Source organism: Oncorhynchus nerka, linkage group LG11 (assembly GCF_034236695.1).
Source record: "Oncorhynchus nerka isolate Pitt River linkage group LG11, Oner_Uvic_2.0, whole genome shotgun sequence".
Taxonomy (NCBI): domain Eukaryota; kingdom Metazoa; phylum Chordata; class Actinopteri; order Salmoniformes; family Salmonidae; genus Oncorhynchus; species Oncorhynchus nerka.
Genome location: NC_088406.1, coordinates 36,219,839 through 36,243,495, shown reverse-complemented (window position 1 = coordinate 36,243,495; position 23,657 = coordinate 36,219,839). Strand labels below are relative to the sequence as shown.

The window sequence follows — 23,657 nt, the reverse complement described above, 5'->3', positions numbered from 1 at the left end:
ACACACACAAACGGGACCCAGAACTTACCAGGTTCAAGTGAGCCCAGACATAATGTGGCGTCACATTAACCAAATGCATTCCACGGAAAACAGCACAACAATCGAGAGAGAACAGGCACAGAGAGCTCCTGAGAGTGACACACAGGGAACTGTAGAGGACGGTGGGGCAGTAGAGAGACCCCAGGCTGAAAGAAGGGAACGTGTTGATGAAGGTGCCGCTATAGCAGACGCTATAATGGAACAAGCACACACTGAGGATGTTCAGGAGCCTCCAGACAATCCGAGGCGCTACCCAGAACGAAGGCACCGTCCACCAGACAGACTAGACTTATAAACAAACAAACAAAAAACGAACTGTTCAAGTTCAAATTAAAAGATGCAAAATAACTACAAGAAGTTCTGGAAATGTTTCAGTTGTGGTTTGGTAAAAGTAACTCTGATTGTATAAGAGAAGGAATGTTATGTTCTGTTAATTACTGATGTCCCCTTTAAGGATGGAGCACCCTTGGTCATGCGCAGTATTGTTCTATGTTATTCTGGTACTAACTAGTTTGAGTAAATGTGAAGCTCCAGTTCAATTGCTTGTATTCCGAGTCTTTCTTATTACATAAATAAGTACTAAGTGTTAAGACACTACACATTCCTTCCTCCTTTGCCCCTTGCCTTGCAAGTGTATACTCGTCAGACGTCATGGAACGTCATGAGAAGTGTCCACTTAATTTGAGGGCTGAGGGGAAAGGGTGTTTTTTAAGTGTTTAGACTGCAACCTATAGGCTACTCTTCCAGTTAAGCCAATTGAATATGAATCTGATTTAGTCAGTTATTGGACAATAATAAACCATTTTCTTATTTGGATGAAGATGTTAAGCTCGCACATCATTTTTATTGGAGTGGTCAGTAATTGATTTTAAAGCAATTGTTGCATAGCGTTGTGTTGGACGCGCAGGTTTAAGGTGCTATGGATTCCCTGGGGACCAGCCTACTTTCACTCGCATCATACTGGAGAGACCGGCTTGTCAAACTACAGGTTCATTTGCACATGGGCTGTGGTAAAGCATACACCGGGGCTTAGGCAACCGCTAAATAGTTATTGAAATGAAACTGAATGACAAATATGCCACAATAAATATCAAATATTATTATTAGGCTATTTCCGTAAAATCAGGAGCTATGGATCGACTTGGTAAATGGAGTTTCAAACCGAAGAAAATGGAAGTGGAATTGGAGGATGATTTTTATTTTGATTATGATGCGTTAGAAATATCTGATTATCAAGACCCCAATGAACTTTTAGCTGCTTTGAAACAAAAGGAGAAAGACGTCATTTTAGCGGCCCAGCTGGGAAATACATTGCTTTTGGAAAATCGTCAGTTGAAAGATCAGAGCGACAAACTTCATGAACAGTATGCAGACAAACTTGAGGTAAGAGAGAAGAGTCAAAAGAAACCTATTGTGTTGTACGATTATGATGAAGTTTGTGAATGTGTCATATGCGCGCTTGTTCCTATCTTCATATAAATTAAAACATGATTCACAAGCGCATCCAATTTGGATCTTGAGAAGTAGGCCTACGCAATGAGTCAATTTGTAAAACATTGTTCAAGATTCTTTCGAAAGAGTTTATAATTTTTATTTATTTAGGGTAGGCTTTTCTAATTTTCTTTACATTTCTGTGCTGACTAAGCATCAGCAAATGTGTGACAATTAACTTAATAACTAAGAGAATTATAACATTATAGTTAAGTAGGTTCCTGGATTCTACTCTGGCATGCTGATAATCATTCCAGACAGAGCAAGTCACAGTATCAACCAATGTTTTGACTACGTTAACAGCCATTGATATACGGTGCATTTAGCTGCACCTGCAATTACATCTGCAAAACGTGTGCACGACCAATACTATTTTATTTGATTTGCTAGGTGTTGGCATATCAAACAAGGGAAATAACAACAAACAAGTCTTTACATCATGCAAGTCTTTATAATAGAATATACTGTATAGATAGTACATTATAAAGCAGCACAATTGAACCCAAAATACCATACTTCAGGTTCACCTTTGATAATATTCACTAAGATATCATAGGTGGATGGATGGATCTAGTATTCCTAGTTGGCTACCACCATATGATCATGATCGAAGGAGGCTAGCTCTTCCCTCTTCAAAGGAGATGTCATAAGAATGTACTGAGTCTGAGCTTCCTCGGAAAACAAAGACCAATTTTATTACACACAATGCACTCTTTCTCTGCTCTCTGAAAAGCTCTTTTGTGTTTTTGTGATAAGCCTGAGTTCCACAAACCCGCTCCCCTCCCTTTCCCTCACAGGTTTGCCAATTAATATGGACATCTCATTAGAACAGCACAGAGATATATTCAGTAAATGGCACCCACCATGAGAGGAAAGTATATACAGTGCCTTCAGAAAATATTCGCACCCTTGACTTTTTCCACATTTTGTTGAATTAGCGCCTGAATTTATAATGGATTAAATGTATCATTTGGTCACTGGCCTATACACAATATCTCATAATACCAAAGTGGAATTATTTACACATTTAATGAAAAGCTGAAATGTAACTATAATGAGGCAATAACTATTCAATATCTTTGTTATGGCAAGCCTAAATACTTTTAAGTTAAGGAGTAAAAATGTGCTTAACAAGTCACATAATGAATTGCAGGGACTCACTATGTGTGCAATAATAGTGTTTAATTAATAGTGTTTTATGATTTTTGAATGACTACCTCATTTCTGTATGTCCCTCAGTCGAGCAGTGAATTTCAAACAGAAATTCTATCACAAGGGCCAGGGAGGTTTTCCAATGACTCGCAAAGAAGGGCACCTATTGGTATATGAGTAATGGGAAAAAAAGCAGACATTGAATATCCCTTTGAGCATGGTGAAGTTGTTAATTACATTTTGGATGGTGTATCAATACACCCAGTCACTACAAATATACAGGCCTAACTCAGTTGTTGGAGAGGAAGGAAACCGCTCAGGGATTTTACCATGAGGCCAATGGTGACTTTAAAACAGTTACAGAGTTGAATGGCTCTGATAGGAGAAAACTGAGGATCAACATTGTAATTACTCCACAATACCAACCTAATTGACAGAGTGAACAGAAGGAAGCCTGTACAGAATAAAAAATATGTCACGTGATCGGTTCTTTCTCGCAGGCTACAAGTAAAGGTGCATGTCCTTATCCAATTCCGAGGTGAATATTGAAGATATTGGAAGAACTGTCCACATTTACTTTTCGTCAGCCAACAAGATGAGTAGGCCTAACGAACAGCAAAAGCACTAGCCTATGTCAATCTACTATCACCATAGTACAAAGGTCGACCTATACTGTGCAAGAAATACATTTTCCAAACATAGTCTGTGACTGTTGTACAACCAGTAGCATAAAAAAAAAATGTTTTTACGCAATGTGACTGACGCAACAGATCATGACGTTTAGCTTAAAATGTTGATAAACTATTAGGCTATTTCTTCACATTATAAGCACAGCAATGTGCACATGGTAGTAGGCTATAAGCGCGAATGTTCCATTATCAGAAAACACCATTATCAAAGTGACTGCAAATGTGATTATGCATCTAATGCTTTTATTATAAAGGTGCATTTTATGGTGACAATTATCTTCAACAAACTTGAAACTCACATGCTGCTTATGTATGCCAGTTAGAACTACACCCCTTGTAAAGTGAATTAATGTGCTTAATTTTCAGAAGTTATTTGGCCACTTTAGTTGTGATACAAACCTTATTGAATCATATAGGCCTATGAGATTGGCTACATGAGGTGTACAACTGTGATTTGATAAAGGCATTGTCTCTTATGCTGGGCATCATTCATAAGCAATAATATATAATTCACAAGTGATAGGCTAATATTGTCACCCATCAGACTTTTCTTGATTTAATCTTGTCTGTACATACACTACCATTCAAAAGTTTGGGGTCACTTAGAAATGTCCTTGTTTTTGAAAGAAAATCACTTTTTTGTCCATTAAAAAAACATCAAATTGATCAGAAATACAGTGTAGACATTGTTAATTTTGTAAATGACTATTGTAGCTGGAAACGGCAGATTTTCTTATGGAATATCTACATAGGCAGACAGAGGCCCATTATCAGCAACCATCACTCCTGTGTTCCAATGGCACATCGTGTTAGCTAATCCAAGTTTATCCTTTTAAAAGGCTAATTGATCATTAGAAAACCCAATTATGTTAGCACAGCTGAAAACTGTTGATTTGATTAAATAAGCAATAAAACTGGCCTCTTTTAAACTAGTTGAGTATCTGGAGCATCAGCATTTGTGGGTTTGATTACAGGCTCAAAATGACCAGAAACAAAGAACTTTCTTCTGAAACGTGTCAGTCTATTCTTGTTCTGAGAAATGAAGGCTATTCCATGCGAGAAATTGGCAAGAAACTGAAGATCTCGTACAATGCTGTGTACTACTCCCTTCACAGAACAGTGCAAACTGTCTCTAACCAGAATAGAAAGAGGAGTGTGAGGCCCCGGTGCACAACTGAGCAAGAGGACAAGTACATTATAGTGTCTAGTTTGAGAAACAGATGCCTCACAAGTCCTCAAATGGCAGCTTCATTAAATGGTACCCGCAAAACACCAGTCTCAACATCAACAGTGAAGAGACGACTCCGGGATGCTAGCCTTCTAAGCAGAGTTCCTCTGTCCAGTCTCAACATCAACAGTGAAGAGACGACTCCGGGATGCTAGCCTTCTAAGCAGAGTTCCTCTGTCCAGTCTCAACATCAACAGTGAAGAGACGACTCCGGGATGCTAGCCTTCTAAGCAGAGTTCCTCTGTCCAGTCTCAACATCAACAGTGAAGAGACGACTCCGGGATGCTAGCCTTCTAAGCAGAGTTCCTCTGTCCAGTCTCAACATCAACAGTGAAGAGACGACTCCGGGATGCTAGCCTTCTAAGCAGAGTTCCTCTGTCCAGTCTCAACATCAACAGTGAAGAGACGACTCCGGGATGCTAGCCTTCTAAGCAGAGTTCCTCTGTGTTCTTTTGCCTATCTTAATCTTTTCTTTTTATTGGCCAGTCTGAGATATGGCTTTTTCTTTGCAACTCTGCCTAGAAGGCCAGCATCCCCCAGTCGCCTCTTCACTGTTGACGTTGAGACTGATGTTTTGCCCGGTACTATTTAATGAAGCTGTCGTCCCTTTATGCCATAGTTTGTATATCTCAATTGTCAGTAGAACCCACGTTTGTTTAAACAAGTCAGCCATATCGGTTATGTTTTTTAAAAGGCGGTGGATGAGGCTGAATGAACTTTTTCTCTGCTGATAGCCAGGTGTAGCAGTGGTAACGTATTAGGACTGCTGTTGGGGCAGCTTTAGGCCCTAACAGTTTGTGGGCACTGTTTGTCACCGATGTAGTCCAGTTAATGCATTGCTTAGTGTTGTGTAGTGGCTTTGCTGGCATGCATCTAAAAACATTTGTGGGGAGTTTGCCCCACCAAGATTTACATGCTAAAATCACCACTGTGTGAGGGTGTTTATCTTTAAGCTCTGAGGGATGGCACATGCAGCATCTGCAGTTCGTATCCCTTTCACTCTCACAAGGTCTGAATATGTAGCAAAAACATTAAGCCTAATATGCCCAGTCGGGTATTTGAATCCTCTCCAGATACAGTCTATAAGTATCCCTGGCTTGCTCAGTGTCGAATATTGGCCACAAAAAGAAGAGCCATATAAGTATGTTAGACCATAACTCTCGTCTTCAGGAATATTTCCCCAGGTCAGCATTGAAATGAACTGGCCATCATGAAGTAATGTAGTTGCGGTTATCACCCAGTCTCTCAGATTTACACTGTTTCTCTTACTGCTACGCTGTATGGAATTGAATAAGCTTCCCAGAGATGGCTGTAGCTCTTCTACATGTAGATCCAATAAGTGTCTGTAGCAGCCAGGGATGGATCCACATTAGGAGACAGATGTTTCAGAGACCGTTTTACTGCTGTCTGTGGATGGATAGATTTAATGTAGGGCTGTCTAGGCCTCGGAGGCGCAAGAACATGGATATTGATATAAGCCAGTTGCCAAGCTGTTTTATTGGTGTACTATTATGAAATAATGATAGTTTCTATTACCTTACATGAAGTATAATACAGGCCTGTGGTTATGTCATAGTCTAATCTACCATGTCTGGACTTTGATGCTGTGTGCTCTAAAGAGTTTATAGATACAATAAAAAGATAGCAGGGGTATACTAGACTGGCAGACTGGTGAAATACCAAGTATGCATCACCTAGCTTCAATAAGTACACAGTAACAGCTACTGCACAAATACTATTAGATTTTCTAATTTATTCATTTCATGGATTAAAATGATCGAGCAGTGGTATCAGTCTCCTAATCACAGACCAAAGAGACCCCCATTGGCACGCATTAATTGTGCCCATCTGTTATGTTTTGCCCACAGGAGCTGGAGCAGGGCAGGCACGATCTGCAGGTGAAGCTGGAGGGGTGCCAGTCTGGGTGGGTGAGCCAGGTTGTGGACCTGGAGAAAGACGTGAGGGATCTGAGTGGCCAGGTGGACAGGCTGACCCAGGCCCTGACCGACGCAGACCGGGACAAGACCAGGGCCCAGGAGGAACACGCAGAACACACCCAGTGCCTCAGAGAACAGCTCAGCACAGTGAGTACATACCACCCCTTCACACTTGGGCCATGTTCATTAAGCACCAAATGGAAGAAAACTAAACGTATTTAATTCACTAGCAATAAGCCCGGCAAGGAAGGCTAATGTTTTGACGCTAGCCTTTTTAGGAATGCTGTACATAATAAAGTGACACATTCAAATATTTCTCTATTAAGGCAGAAGTAAAGAAAAGATAGCCATTGTAACCTAACCACTCAAGCTATGCCTGGGGTTAGAGCCAACATCCGATAAGGTGGGGTGTTACCCAATCTACCTACTGAAAATAAATGTAATGTACAAAGACCAACACTGTATAAAGCAAGGCCACAGATATTAGGTAATACATAATAATAGCAGCTAGTAAGTAATACACAGACAGTACATATAAGCATTAATATGTAGATAAAAATCTAGATTAACCAGAGATTAAGAGAACCCACCTCAGCAGTTCAGGATCAGTTCAGGTCAGGTTGTTATTACATTAATAAGTAATTAAGGTACTTTGCCTAAAGGCAAAACATCCAGCTGGGAGGCTACAGGAATGGACGCCAACATTTTGTAAAGAAGAATATGGAGTAGGAACTGAAATAATTTGTTTTGAGACTCGATAAGTCTTCAAAGCAGGGAGACATCAGTGGAAGGTTGAAAAAGGCTCATATCTGGAATTGGTCTTTGAATTGTATCAATCATCGCTGGAATAAGTCGGTGAGTTAATTATATACTGAGCCATGTGGCTATGACATGTAGAAAACCCCTAGACCACGTGATGGGAAAACCACAGCTGTCAATGTCCTGTACTCAGTATGCAGTCATGTCCATGCTTCAATGTGACTCATGTTTACTTTATTAGAACTATATCCACAATGATACTTAATATTAACACTACGACACCTGTTTGTAATGGTGAGGTCCTGGGTTATCCCTATAAATGCTGTACCTAAGACTGGAAGCTTGCCGTTGCGATTAAGGTATTTTACAGTCTCTTATCAGTTTTGTAGGTACAGTTGAGCTTATTGGCTAAAGTAAGTCTCTTGTGTACTAGGCTAGCAACCTTGAGTGGGCCGCTAGACTAGTACAAACTTACAACAAGGGTGTTGTTTTGTATTGCCGAATGTTATGATCGTGACGTAAACTTCCAGTTAATGAAACACATGACTAACCACCTGGCTGTAGTAAGCATGGAAGTTGAATATCTAACTCCAGTCCAGTGCACAGACATAAGGCAATGGACAAAAGAACAACCTCCCTTTGACTCCTCAGTAGTCTTCAGTTCAGATAGAGGAACCATAATTGTCACTCCACCCTGTGTAGAGGAAATCTCTTCTATTTATCACTCACAGTCCCCCAAAACGGGCAGGAAAAGGTCTATTTACAGGAGCTATCTCTCAATCTGAGTTCTGGAGGAGGAGGAAGTGGAGAGAAGTGGGTTCTTTCTGCTGGCTGGCTTCCACCGTGGGTGACTCTGAGTTCTCTGGAAATGTAAACGTAAAAGAACAGCTAGAGAGTAGTACTTCAGACGCTGTTCTTGCGGAGAGGAAAGGTTTAAAGAGTGTTTCTCGCTGACATCTTCTTACCGGACGCGGTAGTGAACGGTGGTGGTACCCCTCTCTCCAGGTGTGCAGCACTGCCTGGCATGGTGAGTGAGTGTGTGTGTGTGTGTGTGAGAGAGGGGGGGGTGTATATAACGATACAATCAGTGAACCTAAAAAGAGATATCAATAGAGTCTGTGTACAGCAGTGTCTGGGTGGGACTGTATGTTTGGTAGAAGTGGTTCTATAGTACTAGGGTCTGATGGGCCTAACTCTAGTGTGTGAGCTTAGCCAGAGCATGACCGTATTCTGGGGGAGAGAGGTTACCAGACAGAGCACTCCAATATATCACCTTGACCTATGGTCACACAGCCAGGAAAACGGATATCCATTTCAGCTAATACATACACTATATATACAAAAGTATGTGGGCACTCCTTCAAATGAGTGGTTTCGGCTATTTCGTCCACACCCATTTCTGACAGGTGTATAAAATTGAGCACACAGCCATGCAATATCCATAGACAAACATTGGAAACAGAATGTCCTTACTGAAGAGCTCAGTGACTTTCAACATGGCACCGTCATAGGGTGCCTACCTTTCCAACAAGTCAGTTCATCAAATTGAATCTGGGTTTGGCAGATGCCAGGAGAATGCTACCTGCCCCAATGCATAATGCCAACTGTAAAGTTTGGTGGAGAAGGAATAATGGTCTGGGGTTGTTTTTCATGGTTCGGGCTAGGCCCCTTAGTTCCAGCGAAGGAATATTTTAAGGCTACAGCATACAATGACATTCTAGACGATTCTGTGCTTCCAACTTTGTGGGAACAGTTCAGGGAAGGCCCTTTCCTGTTTCAGCATGACAATTCCCCATAAAGCGAGGTCCGTACAAAGCGAGGTCCGTACAGAAATGGTTTGTCGAGATCGGTGTAGAAGAACTTGACTGGCCTGCACAGAGCCCTGACCTCAACTCCATTGAACACCGTTGAGATTAATTGGAACACCGACTGCGCGTCAGGCCTAATCGCCCAACATCAGTGCCCTACCTCACTAATGCTCTTGTGGCTGAATGGAAGCAAGTCCCTGCAGCAATGTTCCAACATCTAGTGCAAAGCCTTCCCAGAAGAGTGGAGGGTGGACCAACTCCATATTAATGCCCAATTTTAGAATGAGAAGTAAGACAAGCAGGTGTCCACATACTTTTGGACATGTAGTGTATTTCTAAAGACCACTAGAAATGCTTACTGTTGCTGTTCACCTTGGTTGTGAAGGAAGTGTGAAAACTATGTTGATCTTCGCCAGTCAGTGACTGGTTCGTTATCAGGTTTTGCTATGAATGTTATTCAAATAGTTGAGTGTGAGAGTAGTATTTTGACAATCTATGACTCTCTGGCAGTGTCATTGTTATTGTTTGATTCTCTATCCCATCAGCAGTTTTCAACTTGAACATGCAGATGATAGAAAAGTATTGATGGATCTTGGCCTCACTGTTCCATAGAATGCCTAATCATTATTCCTCTGTGAACAATGCTTCACCCAGAGTCTAGCATTCACTTCTGTTAGTTCTAGTGTACTCTTCATACATATTTTCTGTGAAAGCTCAAGTCAAACACTTGCATTGAAATAACATGATGTAGACATATTTTTAGTGAAGGGATGTGTTACTCTAAAGGGAGAACGTTTACAGTTTCATAAGCTGGAATTGAGAACAACTCTTGGTTGATTAAATGTGTAGCCTATCTCTCTGTTTGGTAGTACCTTTTCAGAATTGACATTATTGTCCAATCTAAGTTACAGGAAAAGGCCTTCAAGGAAGTCATTTATTTTTCCAACATAAGGAAAGAAACCAGTGCACATGTCTCAAACAAGTAAGTGAAAAAGATTGCTTTAGATCACTGGTGTGATGAATCATGCCATTCTACAGGTGAAAAATACATTCAACCACTAAGGGTTTAGCTAAGGTTTTCAACTTTAGATTTAGACACCAACCAACATGATGATTTCCATGGTGATGACACCTGTTATATCCCTCACTCCTGATTTTATGTTTATGTAGAATTAGACACCCTTGTTTGACCTTTGACTCAGACAGCGTCACACCACTAGGAAGAGAGGGAAGCGCTAGGAAGATCCATCATTGGAGAGGGTTCATCATATGATGTTTGTGCTACTGCTATCTATGACCCCTCCCACCCCAGGGGAATGCTATACTTTGTCCCACCACTCTGAGAAGACCCTTTCTGCTATGTGCATCACAATGTAGTCTTGGAGCCGGGGGGGGGGGGGTTATTTGATTTGATTTTGTGTCCCTAGCAAGTGGAGTGTCTCACTGTGGATTCCTAATGGACCGCTCACTCCATTTTCCATAGTCGGGCCAAGATAAGCCATGGACGGGACTCTGGGGTAGATTGATGCAAACGTGCATCCTTGCCACTCCTCCTACAGTGTGTAGCTATATGCCCTCTGTTTTTGTTTCTGTCTGTCAATTCTCCTTCAACTACCCCAGCCTCCATGCACCCCCCCCCCCCTTCCCCAGTAACATCCCCAATGTTCTGTGCCTAACGTGGCATGGGGATGTCACTGCCAAGACCAAGATTCCCCAGTTGCTCCATCTGCTGTGGCCCTTTCATCCTGTATTGTGTGTGCGTCTGTGTGTGTGATGGGAGCTGACATGGGCCTGCCATGCTGCTGAGTCAGGGGGGCCAGGGATGTGTGTGTGTTTGGGGTTAGGGGGCCAAAGAACTGGCACAGTGCCAATACATTCCTGTCTCTCTCACTTTCGTATTTGGAAATGTTTTTGTTTTGTTCCAATGAGTTCTACATTGGAACCTATGGCATATAACCTTTTTAGTAAGAGAAAAAACTTTCCTCAAAAGTTTCGGTAAACTCTTAGAAAAAAGGGATCCAAAAGGGTTCTTCGGCTGTTCCAATAGGCAAACCATTTTTTGTTTCGGGTAGAGCTCTTTTGGATTCCTGTAGAACCCTCTGTGTAATGGGTTCTACTTAGAACCATAAAGGTTTCTTCAAAGGGTTATCCTATGGGGACAGCCAAAGACTCTAACCGTAACCCTTTTAGGTTCTAGATAACACTTTTTCCCCCTAAGAGTTTAGGCATATGTCAATAATTGCTTACTGTGCCATCTTGTAGTTAATGGAACAACTGTCCCACGGAGAGAAGTTTTGAGTTGTTTTGTTATGACGAAAACATAAGCACATGTGCTGGAGGCAAGAACCATTCCTCTGACTAGTATGTGATCTTAGTTTTCCATTTACAGCATAACTCACAGCAACCAATAATACAGATTCACTTATTTAATATCTATGATTTTATATTACACTTCCTCATATATCTATACCTATTTACCTATATACCTATTTTAGATATTTATAATATCTAATATCTAGTAACTTAGTCTCAGATATTTTCGTCTCATGAACCTGGTGCCCTTTTCTCTGGTATGCCCTGTTTCTCTGTATGTACATCTAATACCTCTCTCCTGTCCTTGGTGTCTGTCTGTGTTGCGGTCTAGGCAATGGAGGTGGAGAGGGCGATGACCAGTGAGCTGCAGACCCTGAAACAGGAGCTTCAACAGAAAGGCCAACACAACAGACCACAGGAGGAGGAGCTGCTTAGTGCCATGAGGGAGCAGGTAGGCTATGCACACACACACACACACACAGTTTTGTATTGCTATCCTTGTGGGGACCAAATAATCTATTCTCATCCAAAATCCTATTTTCTTTAACCCCTTAACCCTAACTTGAACTCTTAACCTAACCTTAACCCTAAGCCTAACCTTAACCACAAACCCTAAAACAATACCTAACCCTAACCTTAATTCTAATCCTATTTGTAAGCCTAACCTTTAAACCTAATCCGTAAACCTAAAATAGCGTTTCTCCTCTTGGCGACTGGCAACATGTTTTACTAACCTTGTAAGGACTGATACCCACAAGGATTGTTAAACACACACACACACACACACACACACACACACACACACACACACACTTACTTTATCTCACCCTTTGTGTGTGTCCAGGTGGTGCGTCTGTCCCAGAAGGAGCAGGCTCTAGAGGAGCAGCTGGAGAGTGTGTGTCAGGAGAACGCAGACCTACGCGACAGACTGGCCTCCCTACACACACGCTTAGCTCTACAGGACCAACACAACCAGCAGCAGAGCCAACAGGTAAACATACACTAAATTAAAAGTTTAGTTATCTTTCTCCTTGTTTACTCATTAATATCACGTCAATAGTGCAAAGTTGCCTAAGTGACCCTGGGATACACTGTGGTAATTGGGGTTTAATAGCAGCGTAATTTCCACTCGCTTTTTTAGCCCATAGATATTGTTGTATTTTGTTGTCACTCAAATATCACATGAATACGCATAACAGATATCAAAATGTATAGAATTGCAAGAAAATTTGCTTTAAAACGGCAACATTTTCTTTGCACCCCATGACAAAAGAAACTTTAAACCTGCAAAATTCTCTCCACTGACAAGAGGGGTGTGAACAGTTTGTGTCATGAACAGTGCTTTTGCCCATAGAAAGAGATGTGGTGCATGCGTGCAGAATAAAAAGTTTGAGAACCCCTGATCTATGGAAGGTTTTGCTTTAAAATAGACTCATCCCTCCCATTGTCACATGTCATTTCAACTTGTAAGGCTGGATTCCACACGTGCCGTAGTGGAGTTTCTGCACCAGGCTGGAATCTGGCATGTTAGGATTTCACAGTGGTTGAATGGCAGTTTACATTTTTTACATAGCTTTTCCATATTGTGTAATATGTCATTTATGGATGACATTGGCATGTTATGTATACTTGTGTGTCTCTAGAGCTAGATCTGCTTTTCAATAGTCAAACTGATGGGGTCTGAATCTCAATATGTTTGCATAATGTGGTTGATTTTAGATGACGTTGACCAGACCTTATGTATCTCTCTTTGTGTGCGTTTCCCTCTATGTTTTTGTGTGTGTGTGCCCCTCTCTCTGTGTGTAGCTGGCAGAGGCATGGCAAGAGGCTGCGGCGGCGAGGGGGCGTTCCCAGCAGCTTCAGGTCCAGGTGGAGGAGCTGCAGGAGGAGGTCTACCTGCAGGACAGGAGTGACCATGGAAACACATCCCTACTGTCTGAGCTGGAGACCAGTCTAGACACCATGGGCCTGGGCCATGACAGAGAACAGGTAACACTATAGGAATTAGAAGACATGGGACATAAGAGACAGGGAACCCAGGACAAAGGCAAGGGTTAGCACACCTATCCTGGGTTAATACCGTTGGAACATACATCATGGTCAGAGTTAGTGGCCAAGATGGTTATGATCTCTATCTTTATACTCTTAGAAAAAAAGGTGCTATCTAGAACCTAAAGAGTTCTTCAGAAATAAGAGACAAAAGGTTAGTGCACATATCCTGGGTTAATACCCTTGATACATACATAGTCTTAGTACATACAGTACCAGTCAAAAGTTTGAACACACCTACTCATTCCAGTTTTTTTCTTTTTTTTACATTGTAGAATAATGGTGAAGACATAAACTATTAAATAATACATATGGCATCATGAAGTAACAAAAAAAGTGTTAAACAAATCAAAATATATTTTATATTTGAGATTCTTCAAAGTATCCACCCTTTGCCTTGGTGACAGCTTTGCACACTTGGCATTCTCTCAACCAGCTTCATGAGGTAGTCACCTGAAATGCATTTCAATTAACAGGTGTGCCTTGTTAAAAGTACATTTGTGGAATTTCTTTCCTTCTTAATGCGTTTGAGCCAATCAGTTGTGTTGTGACATGGTAAAGGTGATATACAGAAGATAGCCCTATTTGGTAAAAGTCCAAGTCCATATTGTGGCAAAAACCATCATGCACTATGATGAAACTGGCTCTCATGAGGACCGCCACAGGAAAGGAAGACCAAAGAGTTACCTCTGCTGTAGAGGATACGTTCATTAAAGTTAACTGCACCTCAGATTGCAGCCCAAATGAAGGCTTTACAAAGTTCAAGTAACAAACACATCTCAACATCAACTGTTCAGAGTAGACTGTGTGAATCAGGCCTTCATGGTCGAATTGAGGCAAATAAACCACTAAAGGACACCAATAAGAAGAAAAAACTTGCTTGAGGCAAAACACCTGAGTAATGGACATTAGACCAGTGGAAATCTGTCCTTTGGTCTGATGAGTCCAAATTTGAGATTTTTGGTTCCAACCGCTGTGTCTTTGAGACGCAGAGTAGGTGAACGGATGATCTCCGTATGTGTGCTTCCCACCATGACGCATGGAGGAGGTGTGGGGGTGCTTTGCTGGTAACACTGTCAGTGATTTATTTAAAATTCAAGGCACACTTAACCAGCATGGCTACCACAGCATTCTGCAGCGATACACCATCCCATCTGGTTTGTACTTAGTGGGACTATAATTTGTTTGTTTTTCCAGGCTGTGTAAGGGCTATTTGACCAAGAAGGAGAGTGATTTGAGAGCTGCATCAGATGACCTTGCCTCCCCAATCACCCGACCTTAACCCAATTGAGATGGTTTGGGATGAGTTGGACTGCAGAGTGAAGGAAAAGCAGCCAACGAGTGCTCAGCATATGTGGGAACTCCTTCAAGACAGTTGGAAAAGCATTCCGCATGAAGCTGGTTGTGAGAATGCCAAGAGTGTGCAAAGCTGTCATCAAGGCAAAGGGTGATTACTTTGAAGAATCTCATATAATATATATATATTTGATTTGTTTAACACTTTTTTTTTGGGGGGGGGGGGTTACTACGTGATTCCATATGTGTTATTTCATTGTTTTGATGTCTTCACTATTTATTCTACAATGTAGAAAATAGTAAAACATAAAGAAAAACCATTGAATAGGTTTTTATATATATCAGGTAGAACACTTTTAGGTTCCATATAGAACCCTTTTTTTCTAAGAGTATATAAAGTATTAGGTGTTAGAAAGATACAGAGAGATACACAACCATGTAATCAAAGTCCACTACCTGTATGTAATAGATATTTCCAGGTGAACAAAAAGGAGAGCAGTCTTTTCTGGTTTATTACAAGTTGCAACAGGGAGACACCACCCAGCACAGAAGCAGAGAAAATAACTGGCCTCTTGGAGACAGGCCCTTTTATATCCTAATCACACAGCACCAAATGTTCTGTAAACATTAGCCTTGTAGGAAGTTAAAGGCAGTGACTTTGTCAGCTTCTACAGAATCACATAGTGTCCATAGAATGTCATCAATACAATAAAACCGTGAATAATCCGTTTTTCCTCTGCCCTCCAGTCTGGCGTCCATCACTATCTACAGATATGAGAATAATCCATAACATTCAGCAACAAGTCTAGTGACATCAACCTGCACCTTGAGTGTCAGAAATTGAACACTGGCAATGATGTGTATTACAGAAACTCCAAATATGTTAAACATGGAGCTGAAATATTCCCATGACACTGTAATGGAAGAATGATACATAGCAACAGAACGTTGGAGGTATGTTATTGGTGATGGTACCTCTGTAAAGGAACACTTCTTAACTTGTGTGTCCTGACTTCAAAGAGAAAGAAACAACAAGGGGAACATTATTTGCGAGAGCTTTGCCATTAGCTACTGAGGTGTGAATGCAGTACAGCTCCTACAATTTGTAGAAAACATAGTGATAATGAATGCTTGAAACCAAGCATAAAAGGTGAGAAAGAAAGAGACATATTTTGCTAAATTTGGACTGTCTGATTCTGTCATTATTTTGCTTTGTTTTCTTCCATACCTGGAAACTGTGACCTTTTAGTGCACCCATGAGTCATTCGCTAGCCTACATTTCCTGCTTGGTTGAATCACCTAAGCTAGATGGATCTTTCTACCTCTAAATGTCAGAGGGCACACACATTCAGTCAGGTTTTGTGTTAAAGTGGTTATACCTATGGCAGTCTCAAAGAAAAAAAACAGTGATCTTTGACTCTTAAAAGCTCTAGGGAAAGACTTAAGGTAGTGAGATGAGGTATAAAACTCAATCATTGAGAGCTATAAATAACGAACACAGCACTCTACAAAGTTCCTTCCTCTGATGTCATCTAGGCCTAGGAAGTGTCAAGTTCAAGAAAATGGGATCACCAACTTTTTAATAACGTTAACCCACTTTTATTGTTATTTTGCCTTTCTTCCTCAGTAATGAGTTTGACACTTTTGAAACCTGAGGAAACGAGTAGTCATAATGTAGGCTGAGCTACACATTCACAGACTGTAGTGTTAAAATAATACCGAACTCATTGACCTAACACACCATAGTGTTATTAGTGTTAGTGTTTTTCCAATGAGTTTTTTACCACAGTGCTACTGCTTCTTATATGTGGCTGAATTTAGGTTTACCTGTGTTCAAATGTTTTTTTTATAAACACTATCCAATACAATTTGATTTAATCTCATCTCTCTCTCTTTCTCTGTTCTTTCTGCTCTCTCTCTCCAATAGATGACCCAGGAGGTTCTGTCTATCCTGGAGCTGCTGCGACCCCTGATCCAGGTAGTGAAGACTCCAGAGAGATCAGAGTTTATAGGTCAGGAGGAAGGAGACCTACAGGCCATGCTGCTCCAGTTACATGGTGTGGCTCAGAAACTGGCCAACCACACCCATATCCCTCAGGTGAGGAGTCATCTGGGAAACCAAGCCACCAACCAGGGAAAGCTAACTAACTCTAACAATAGGCCAGTGATGTGCAGACAGGGTAGGCAAGGTAGCTTTTTTAATCAAATAAATAAATAAAGCTGTTGTCAAAAGGTTTTCATGCTTAAAATCCCAAAATGTGCTAAAACTGCGTTACAAGCGCTTGTCGATCTGTGCCTACCATCCCCATTCAAATCCATTAATTTTTGAATGAGGCAGAGAGAACTTTACAATTTAAAAGCTTAAATTACAGTGCATTTATTGGAGGGGGGGGGGTACAATAAGTGTTGAAAAATGTATAATTGGTGGAAGGCTGCTACTGCGACCTTAACAACCTAAACAATACCCTCATCGAACACGAAAAATCGGAATTGCACATCCAACACTAGATCACCCTCAAAACATTGGGGGACACACGAATCGATATGGCGTTAAATGAGCAGCAAAAACAACAAGTCACCATGCACAATGCTACGGTAAAGGAAAACCGTGAGATTTTGAAGGACCTTACTAGGGGGGGGGGGGGGGTTTGTTAACGTTTCAGGGAAGCCTTATGATGAGAGTACAAGCTAATGTAATTGTGGAAACTATGTACCGGTATAGTTATTGTGAACCTTTGTTGAAAAAGAGGAAAAGTTAGCTACAGTAGGTATTATACGTATTCACCCCCCTTGGATTGGTTCACATTTTGCTGCATGACAAAGTGGTATTGAAATAGATTTAATTGTGATTTTTGTTGTTGTTGATCTACACGAAATGATCCATATGGATGGATCAACAACATTGTAGTGACTCCACAATAGTGACCTAAATGACAGCGTGAAAAGAAGAATACAAATGTACAACAACAACAAAAAAGCATCCTGTAATGCAACAAGGCACTAAAGTAATACTGAAGAATAAAAAACACAGCAATACACTTTCTGGCCTAAATCCAAAGCCTTTATTCAATTCCCCCATAGATAATATACTGTATGCTCTGTTGGGAGAAAGAAAGAAAAAACATTCTACCTTACCTGTAAGGTGCTTTTGTGTAACGACAGATGACTTTGGAGTTATGTCAGTGCTGTGGTTTTTGGTTTGGATCTCTGTTGAGGCGTTGTTGTTAGGAGCCTGTGGCGGGGATCTGGGAGAGGACAGGTTGGTCATGTTGAATGCTTCATAGATCTCAGCAGGCACAGTCTATTATTCCCACTGGGAAACCCACCTTCCTGGGAAAGTGCCTGTCAAAACAATGCAGTCTCTCCCCTAGTTTTAGTGCCTACACTGGTCATAGAGAGAAAAGGGGAAACTAGACTGGTGAAATCATGATGCTATCAGACAAAACTGGAATTTAACCAAAGGGTGAAACGAGAAGCACTAACAGAAGATGAAAATGAACATTGTCTACTGAGGAACCGACCTGAATATTAGATGGACAACAGGTAAAGGAGCAAGGCCCACACTGATACATCGATAATACTAAATCACCTTGCACCTTGTGTGCTGGACTGAGCTGACTGTAAGAGGCCTCATTGTTCAGTTACCTGAGTCCTCAGTACAGTGTCCGGGTTCCCATATGAATTGCCGGCCCTGACAACAAAGGCTGGATTCATCCCCTAGGAGACAGAGACATTAACACAGAGATCAGGTGTCAGTCAGGCCTGCGTTCCATGGAGATTTAGATTTAGACACAATAAAAGGAGTTTCTGTGTTGCTGGGCTGGAGAGAGAGTGAGAGGGGTTTTTCAGTACAGTGATAGTCAGGTTACAGCTCTGAATTTCCAGTAAATACCATGAGCTACTGTTTTATAACACAACACCCACCGATCCTGAGTGTTCACTCATAGAGTAGCAGGTCAATAGAACACCCCAGGCTAGAAACAATGCCCTCTAATGTAATTATAACCTAATTTGACAGTGTACATAACTAAGCACCACAGAAACCGAATACTCAGCTTTAGTCGTGGTTACGTTGGCACATCTTAGTGTGTGGGGTTTGTGCTCTACCTTGTGGTCATGTTGGTTATGAGTTCTTGATACAGCAGAAGTTGAACCCAATACATTGGCGTTGCTAGTATTGGACTCAGACCAGGGTTTCAGTTCACTATTTTCTCTCTTGACCTCTCCCCTCTTTTAGATCTCCCAGCTGCAGGAAGAGAATGCTGAGCTGAGGCTGAGGCTCGGAAACAGACAGGATGAAGAAGAGGTGGCCCAACAGGCCATCAGAGACAGAGATGAGGCCATAGCTAAGTAAGTGGTTTAGCCTTTATCATTTAGTTATTTTCTGCCTTTATCGTTTAATCATTTTCACTCTTTGTAATTTCCTTCAATGTTATTTTCAAACAGCATTTAGCATTCATAAAGTGACAGTTTTCATTTATATATAGTTCTTGCCATTTTATGTGTACTGTAAATGTAACATATGTTCCTGTGCTGGGTTGTCGTTGGAAGATTGCCATGGGCTTTCCACATTGGTCTGCTATGAATCTATGATCGTGTCACTGTGACTTAACATGTGTTTGATCCCCTGTTTCATCATGTCAGGAAGAACCTGATGGAGGCGGAGTTGGTGAGGAGTAAGAACGACATGATGTGTCTGAACAACCAGCTGCTGGAGGCTATCCAACGCAAGCTGGAGCTGTCTCAGGAACTAGAGGCTTGGCAGGTGGGTCTCCACGGTCTCTTTGTCCGTCTCTGTTTCTATCAACCCCTTTCTCTCTCTGTCTGTCTTTTGCTCTCTTTCTGTCTATGTGTCTCACTTTATCTATCTCTATTTCTCTCCTTTCCTCTGCCCCTCTTTCACACTCCAGTAACATATTAGGGCACTTTCATAAGCTCTGAGTAAATATTAACATTGGTTTAATTAAGCCTATTGTCTTTAGGGCACCTCCAATAGTGAAAATGTACCGTAATCCTTGGTCACAGAGTCAGAATTCTAGTTTTACATAGAGACTGCTCTTTAGCTGTAGTGTCCCCACTGGGGTTAGGGACACGGTAACCTTTAAACAGCCCCCTAAATTTGGACTGAAGGGACCTGAACAGATTGACAGGTGGCCACGGCTAGAAGAATCTTTCTGCTACTCTAGTCTACTGCTGAGTCATGGTGCTAGTGCGAGGCCATCTGCTGGGTGACTACCTCCATCTAGTGGTCATGTGAAGACATGGCAACATTCACTGTAACTGACCAGTTCAATAGAGATCATTTGAAACGTTCCTACAATTTCAACATCATTTTATTTGAACTGTAATTAAGCTCTTGAAGTGTATTTAAGCTCTTGTTATATCCAGCTCTTGCATTTAAAATGTATGTGAAGTCTAATGAGGCTCATTATCAACAGAGGTGTAATGTTTTTATTTATTTTCTTCAGGATGACATTCAGATCATCATCAACCAGCAGCTGAGGACCCAGCAGCAGTCGGAGCAGGTCCAAAGGAAGCCTGTCTCCAACCCCATGTCCTTCTGGAGGAGAACCAGCACAGCTTCCTCCACCAGGCCCCACCGGCCCTCCTCCTCCCCTGCCTCCTGGACTTCTGAAGCTGGGCAAGAGAAGCCCCAGTCCCCCTGGAGAGATTGGCTCCGACCAGGCAAGGTGGCACAGCCTGGCAAATAGTGAGCTGGTAGGTCTGTTGCCTCACCGTGGAGGACTGGCACATAGCACAGAACTGTCTTGACCAGCTGTCTGTTGAAGAAGTCGAGTCGTCAAGGCTGGAACAAGCTGGTGGAACACTACTGAGTGGAACTATCAGTCTTGGTAGATAGAGTACCAAGCAGAACAGGACAGGCCGAACACTCAGTTATGTAGGAGACTTCAGTAGAGTATTAGAATTCAAGACCATAGTGTTTTGTAAACAAGGACCAGATAAGAGCCCTAATGGACAAAGTGCTATCAATAAGTAGTTTCCCCACTGTCACTGAGAAGAACCTAAGCACATAAAACGCATGTTAGAGCGGTTAAAGACTAGCATGGTAACGACTAGCATGGCCAGGGAGTCACACACTATTATGGTGAGAGTCCCGACAAGGAAAGATGGTTATAAGTTGTGCCTTCTTCTGCCTTATAATTATGTTTTTTTTATTGTGAAGTCATTGATGCCTGAGATTGTAAATGTATGTGATAATGTCAATGTTTGTAAGAATTACTGACAGTATTTGCTCAGGCTATTTATTTCATCCAACCTTTATTTAGGCAATGTACAGACAGACTGGAGGAAATGAGTTGATAGATTGACTGGACTCTGATAATAAGACATAATGAAGTTAGTATTCACCTATAATCCTGTTGTAAATATTTAGCTATTTAGAAACACAGTAAGATGATATCCGATCTAAGTGGTATTCCACTCACTACAGTCTGTTCAAAAGATGTAACAATATTACATGTTGCCTGCTGTCTATGCAAAATGGTTTCCATTATGTATCCAGAGAAAACAGCCTTTAGTAGAAAATAACCAAATATACAATAGGTGCTAATAAATAAACCCATGATATACAGTATTGCATGGGTTCTCATGTGAAATGTTATGTGAACTAGATACAATATGATTTATGTCCAAAATGCATTTCATGCATTGTATTCTTACCTTATGGGTCTTTTTGCCACATAACTGAAGGGGACATTTTTGGGGAAGGGTGCAATATAGATAAACTCTAACTAGGTTGGCCATATAAGGTCGTACTTATTTTGTTCACAGTGCCAGAACAATCTTTTTTATTTTTTATTTTTTTTTATCTAATGGACAGAATGCATGCAATATGTTGTCAACACATGAAGTAAGGTCTGTTCTGTTTATCGACATTTGGTTTTAATTGACAAAATCAGTATGTCCTCAGACTATTTGATTTAGTGAAAAACAGAACAATGCTGATTGAATGACTGAAAACATCTAGTTTATTGCAGAAGATATAATGCAAACATTTTGATTCATATTACTAATTGTTGTCATATATGAATGTTATCAAACTGCATGCATGATGTTGTGTATCATGATGTATGTAGTTTGTATTCTATATGTAGATGGCATTTATGTATTAGTGAACACAATGTCCTTTACACTGAAAATAAAGTCATGTTTCATACTTGATATCCTATGGCCTTTGATTGATAGTTCGCTTGGACTGCATAAAATACTGTGTTGCCTGCAGTACTAGTTCTCCATCCTGGTCCTGGGGACCCGAAGGGCTGCACATTTTTGTTTTTGCCCTTGCACTACACAGCTGATTCAAATGATCAACTCATCATGAGGCTTTGATGATTTGAATCAGGTTGGTAGAGCTAGAGCAAAAATAAAAATGTGCAGCCCTTTGGGTCCCCAGGACCGAGGAAGAGAACCACTGGCCTACAGGATACAGCTGGTTATCCACATTTACTCCATATAGAAGCAGGAATGCTGTGCAGAAGAAATATCAGCCCACGGAGAGAAGCACAAGATTGAACTTCACTCAACTATCTAGAGCAGTGGTCACCAACCGGTCGATCGCGATCGACTGGTTCGATCTCCAAGGCATTCCTAGTCGATCGCCAAGCATTTTTGTAAAAAAAAACAACTAAACTCATCAATAAAAGAAACGTCCCTTTTTCAGGACCCTGTCTTTCAAAGATCATTTGTAAAAATCCAAATAACTTCACAGATCTTCATTGTGAAGGCTTTAAACACTGTTTCCCATGCTTGTTCATTGAACCATAAACAATTAATGAACATGCACCTGTGGAACAGTCGTTAAGACACTAACAGCTTACAGATGGTAGGCAATTAAGGTCACAGTTGTGAAAACTTAGGACACAATAGAGGCCTTTCTACTGACTCTGATAAACACCAAAAGAAAGATGCCCAGGGTCCCTGCTCATCTGCATGATAGTGCTTTAGGCATGCTGCAAGGAGGCATGAGGACTGCAGATGTGGCCAGGGCAATAAATTGCAATGTCTGTACTGTGAGATGCCTAAGACAGCGCTACAGGGAGACAGGGCTGACAATACCGCCTTGCACACTCTTGCCTGCATCTAGCAAACAAGTTTCTATTGGACAAATTCAGGAATATTTATCCTTGTTCTGTTTGTTTCCATTTAAGAAACGTTTTTTTAACAGAATCAGCAGAATGAATACACTCCTGATCACGTGTAAACAGATTTCACTCTCATAACAGCCACGATGTATTACTTATATTGCCTTCACTTGTGGACTTCAATCCACAGCAAATCAGCTGTACCTTAACATGTGAAAAAAACATTCCAAGCCAAACCTCTACAAACAGCCTACATCGTTGTCACCATATTAGCTAAAGTAACGTCATAGTCAGCATAGCTAATAGAACTAACACGTTAGTAAACCCGCGAGAATCTGGCAGTAACTTTAGTGTACAGTCATTAAGCAGCTACACCGGTGGCAATAAATTAGTAATACCAAAAGCTTACCTTGACTTGGAAGAGTTCCAGTGTTGTGTTGGAAAGTCATAATACTACCTCTGTTTGAGCAGGATGTTTCAGTAGGCTAAACTAGCTAGCTGCATTTGCTAACTAAGAAAGTGAAACTGGAAGTGAAAACATTTACAAAATCTCTCTATTTCTCTCTTGCTTCTCCTTCATTTTGGAATAAATATATTTGCTCAAAACTGTTCAACTATTGTCTTTCTCTTTGAGTCAACTACTCACCACATTTTATGCATTGCAGTGCTAGCTAGCTGTAGCTTATGTTTTCAGTGCTAGATTAATTCTCTGATCCTTTGATTGGGTGGACAACATGTCAGCTCATGCTGGAAAAGCTCTGATAGGCTGATGGAGTCCCCTGGAAGTTGTCGTA

At 41.2% G+C, this 23,657-nt stretch overlaps 1 protein-coding gene and 2 long non-coding RNA genes across 4 annotated transcripts; 1 reads left to right on the top strand and 2 right to left on the bottom strand.

Annotated features, from left to right (window-relative positions):
- The first annotated feature begins 1,007 nt into the window (after nucleotides 1–1,007).
- Nucleotides 1,008–21,943, top strand: LOC115136790 (BICD family-like cargo adapter 1). Its single transcript, XM_029672564.2, has 9 exons — nucleotides 1,008–1,422; nucleotides 6,468–6,683; nucleotides 11,748–11,867; nucleotides 12,261–12,407; nucleotides 13,223–13,405; nucleotides 16,689–16,859; nucleotides 18,999–19,111; nucleotides 19,406–19,526; nucleotides 20,230–21,943. Exons 1-9 carry the CDS (start codon nucleotides 1,171–1,173, stop codon nucleotides 20,470–20,472), a joined length of 1,566 nt encoding a protein of 521 aa, XP_029528424.1. The 5' UTR covers nucleotides 1,008–1,170; the 3' UTR covers nucleotides 20,473–21,943.
- Nucleotides 6,333–7,404, bottom strand: LOC115136792 (uncharacterized). The gene is made up of 2 exons (XR_003864696.1): nucleotides 7,127–7,404; nucleotides 6,333–6,545 (listed from the first exon to the last, which is right to left on the bottom strand). It is a non-coding gene; the product is annotated as an uncharacterized LOC115136792 (long non-coding RNA).
- Nucleotides 17,408–23,564, bottom strand: LOC115136791 (uncharacterized). Of its 2 annotated transcripts, XR_010465049.1 has the most exons (4): nucleotides 23,273–23,564; nucleotides 18,407–18,478; nucleotides 17,897–18,006; nucleotides 17,408–17,687 (listed from the first exon to the last, which is right to left on the bottom strand). It is a non-coding gene; the product is annotated as an uncharacterized LOC115136791 (long non-coding RNA). The 2 variants fall into 2 exon arrangements; XR_003864695.2 differs by having other exon boundaries at nucleotides 17,408–18,006.
- Nucleotides 23,565–23,657: the final 93 nt, after the last annotated feature.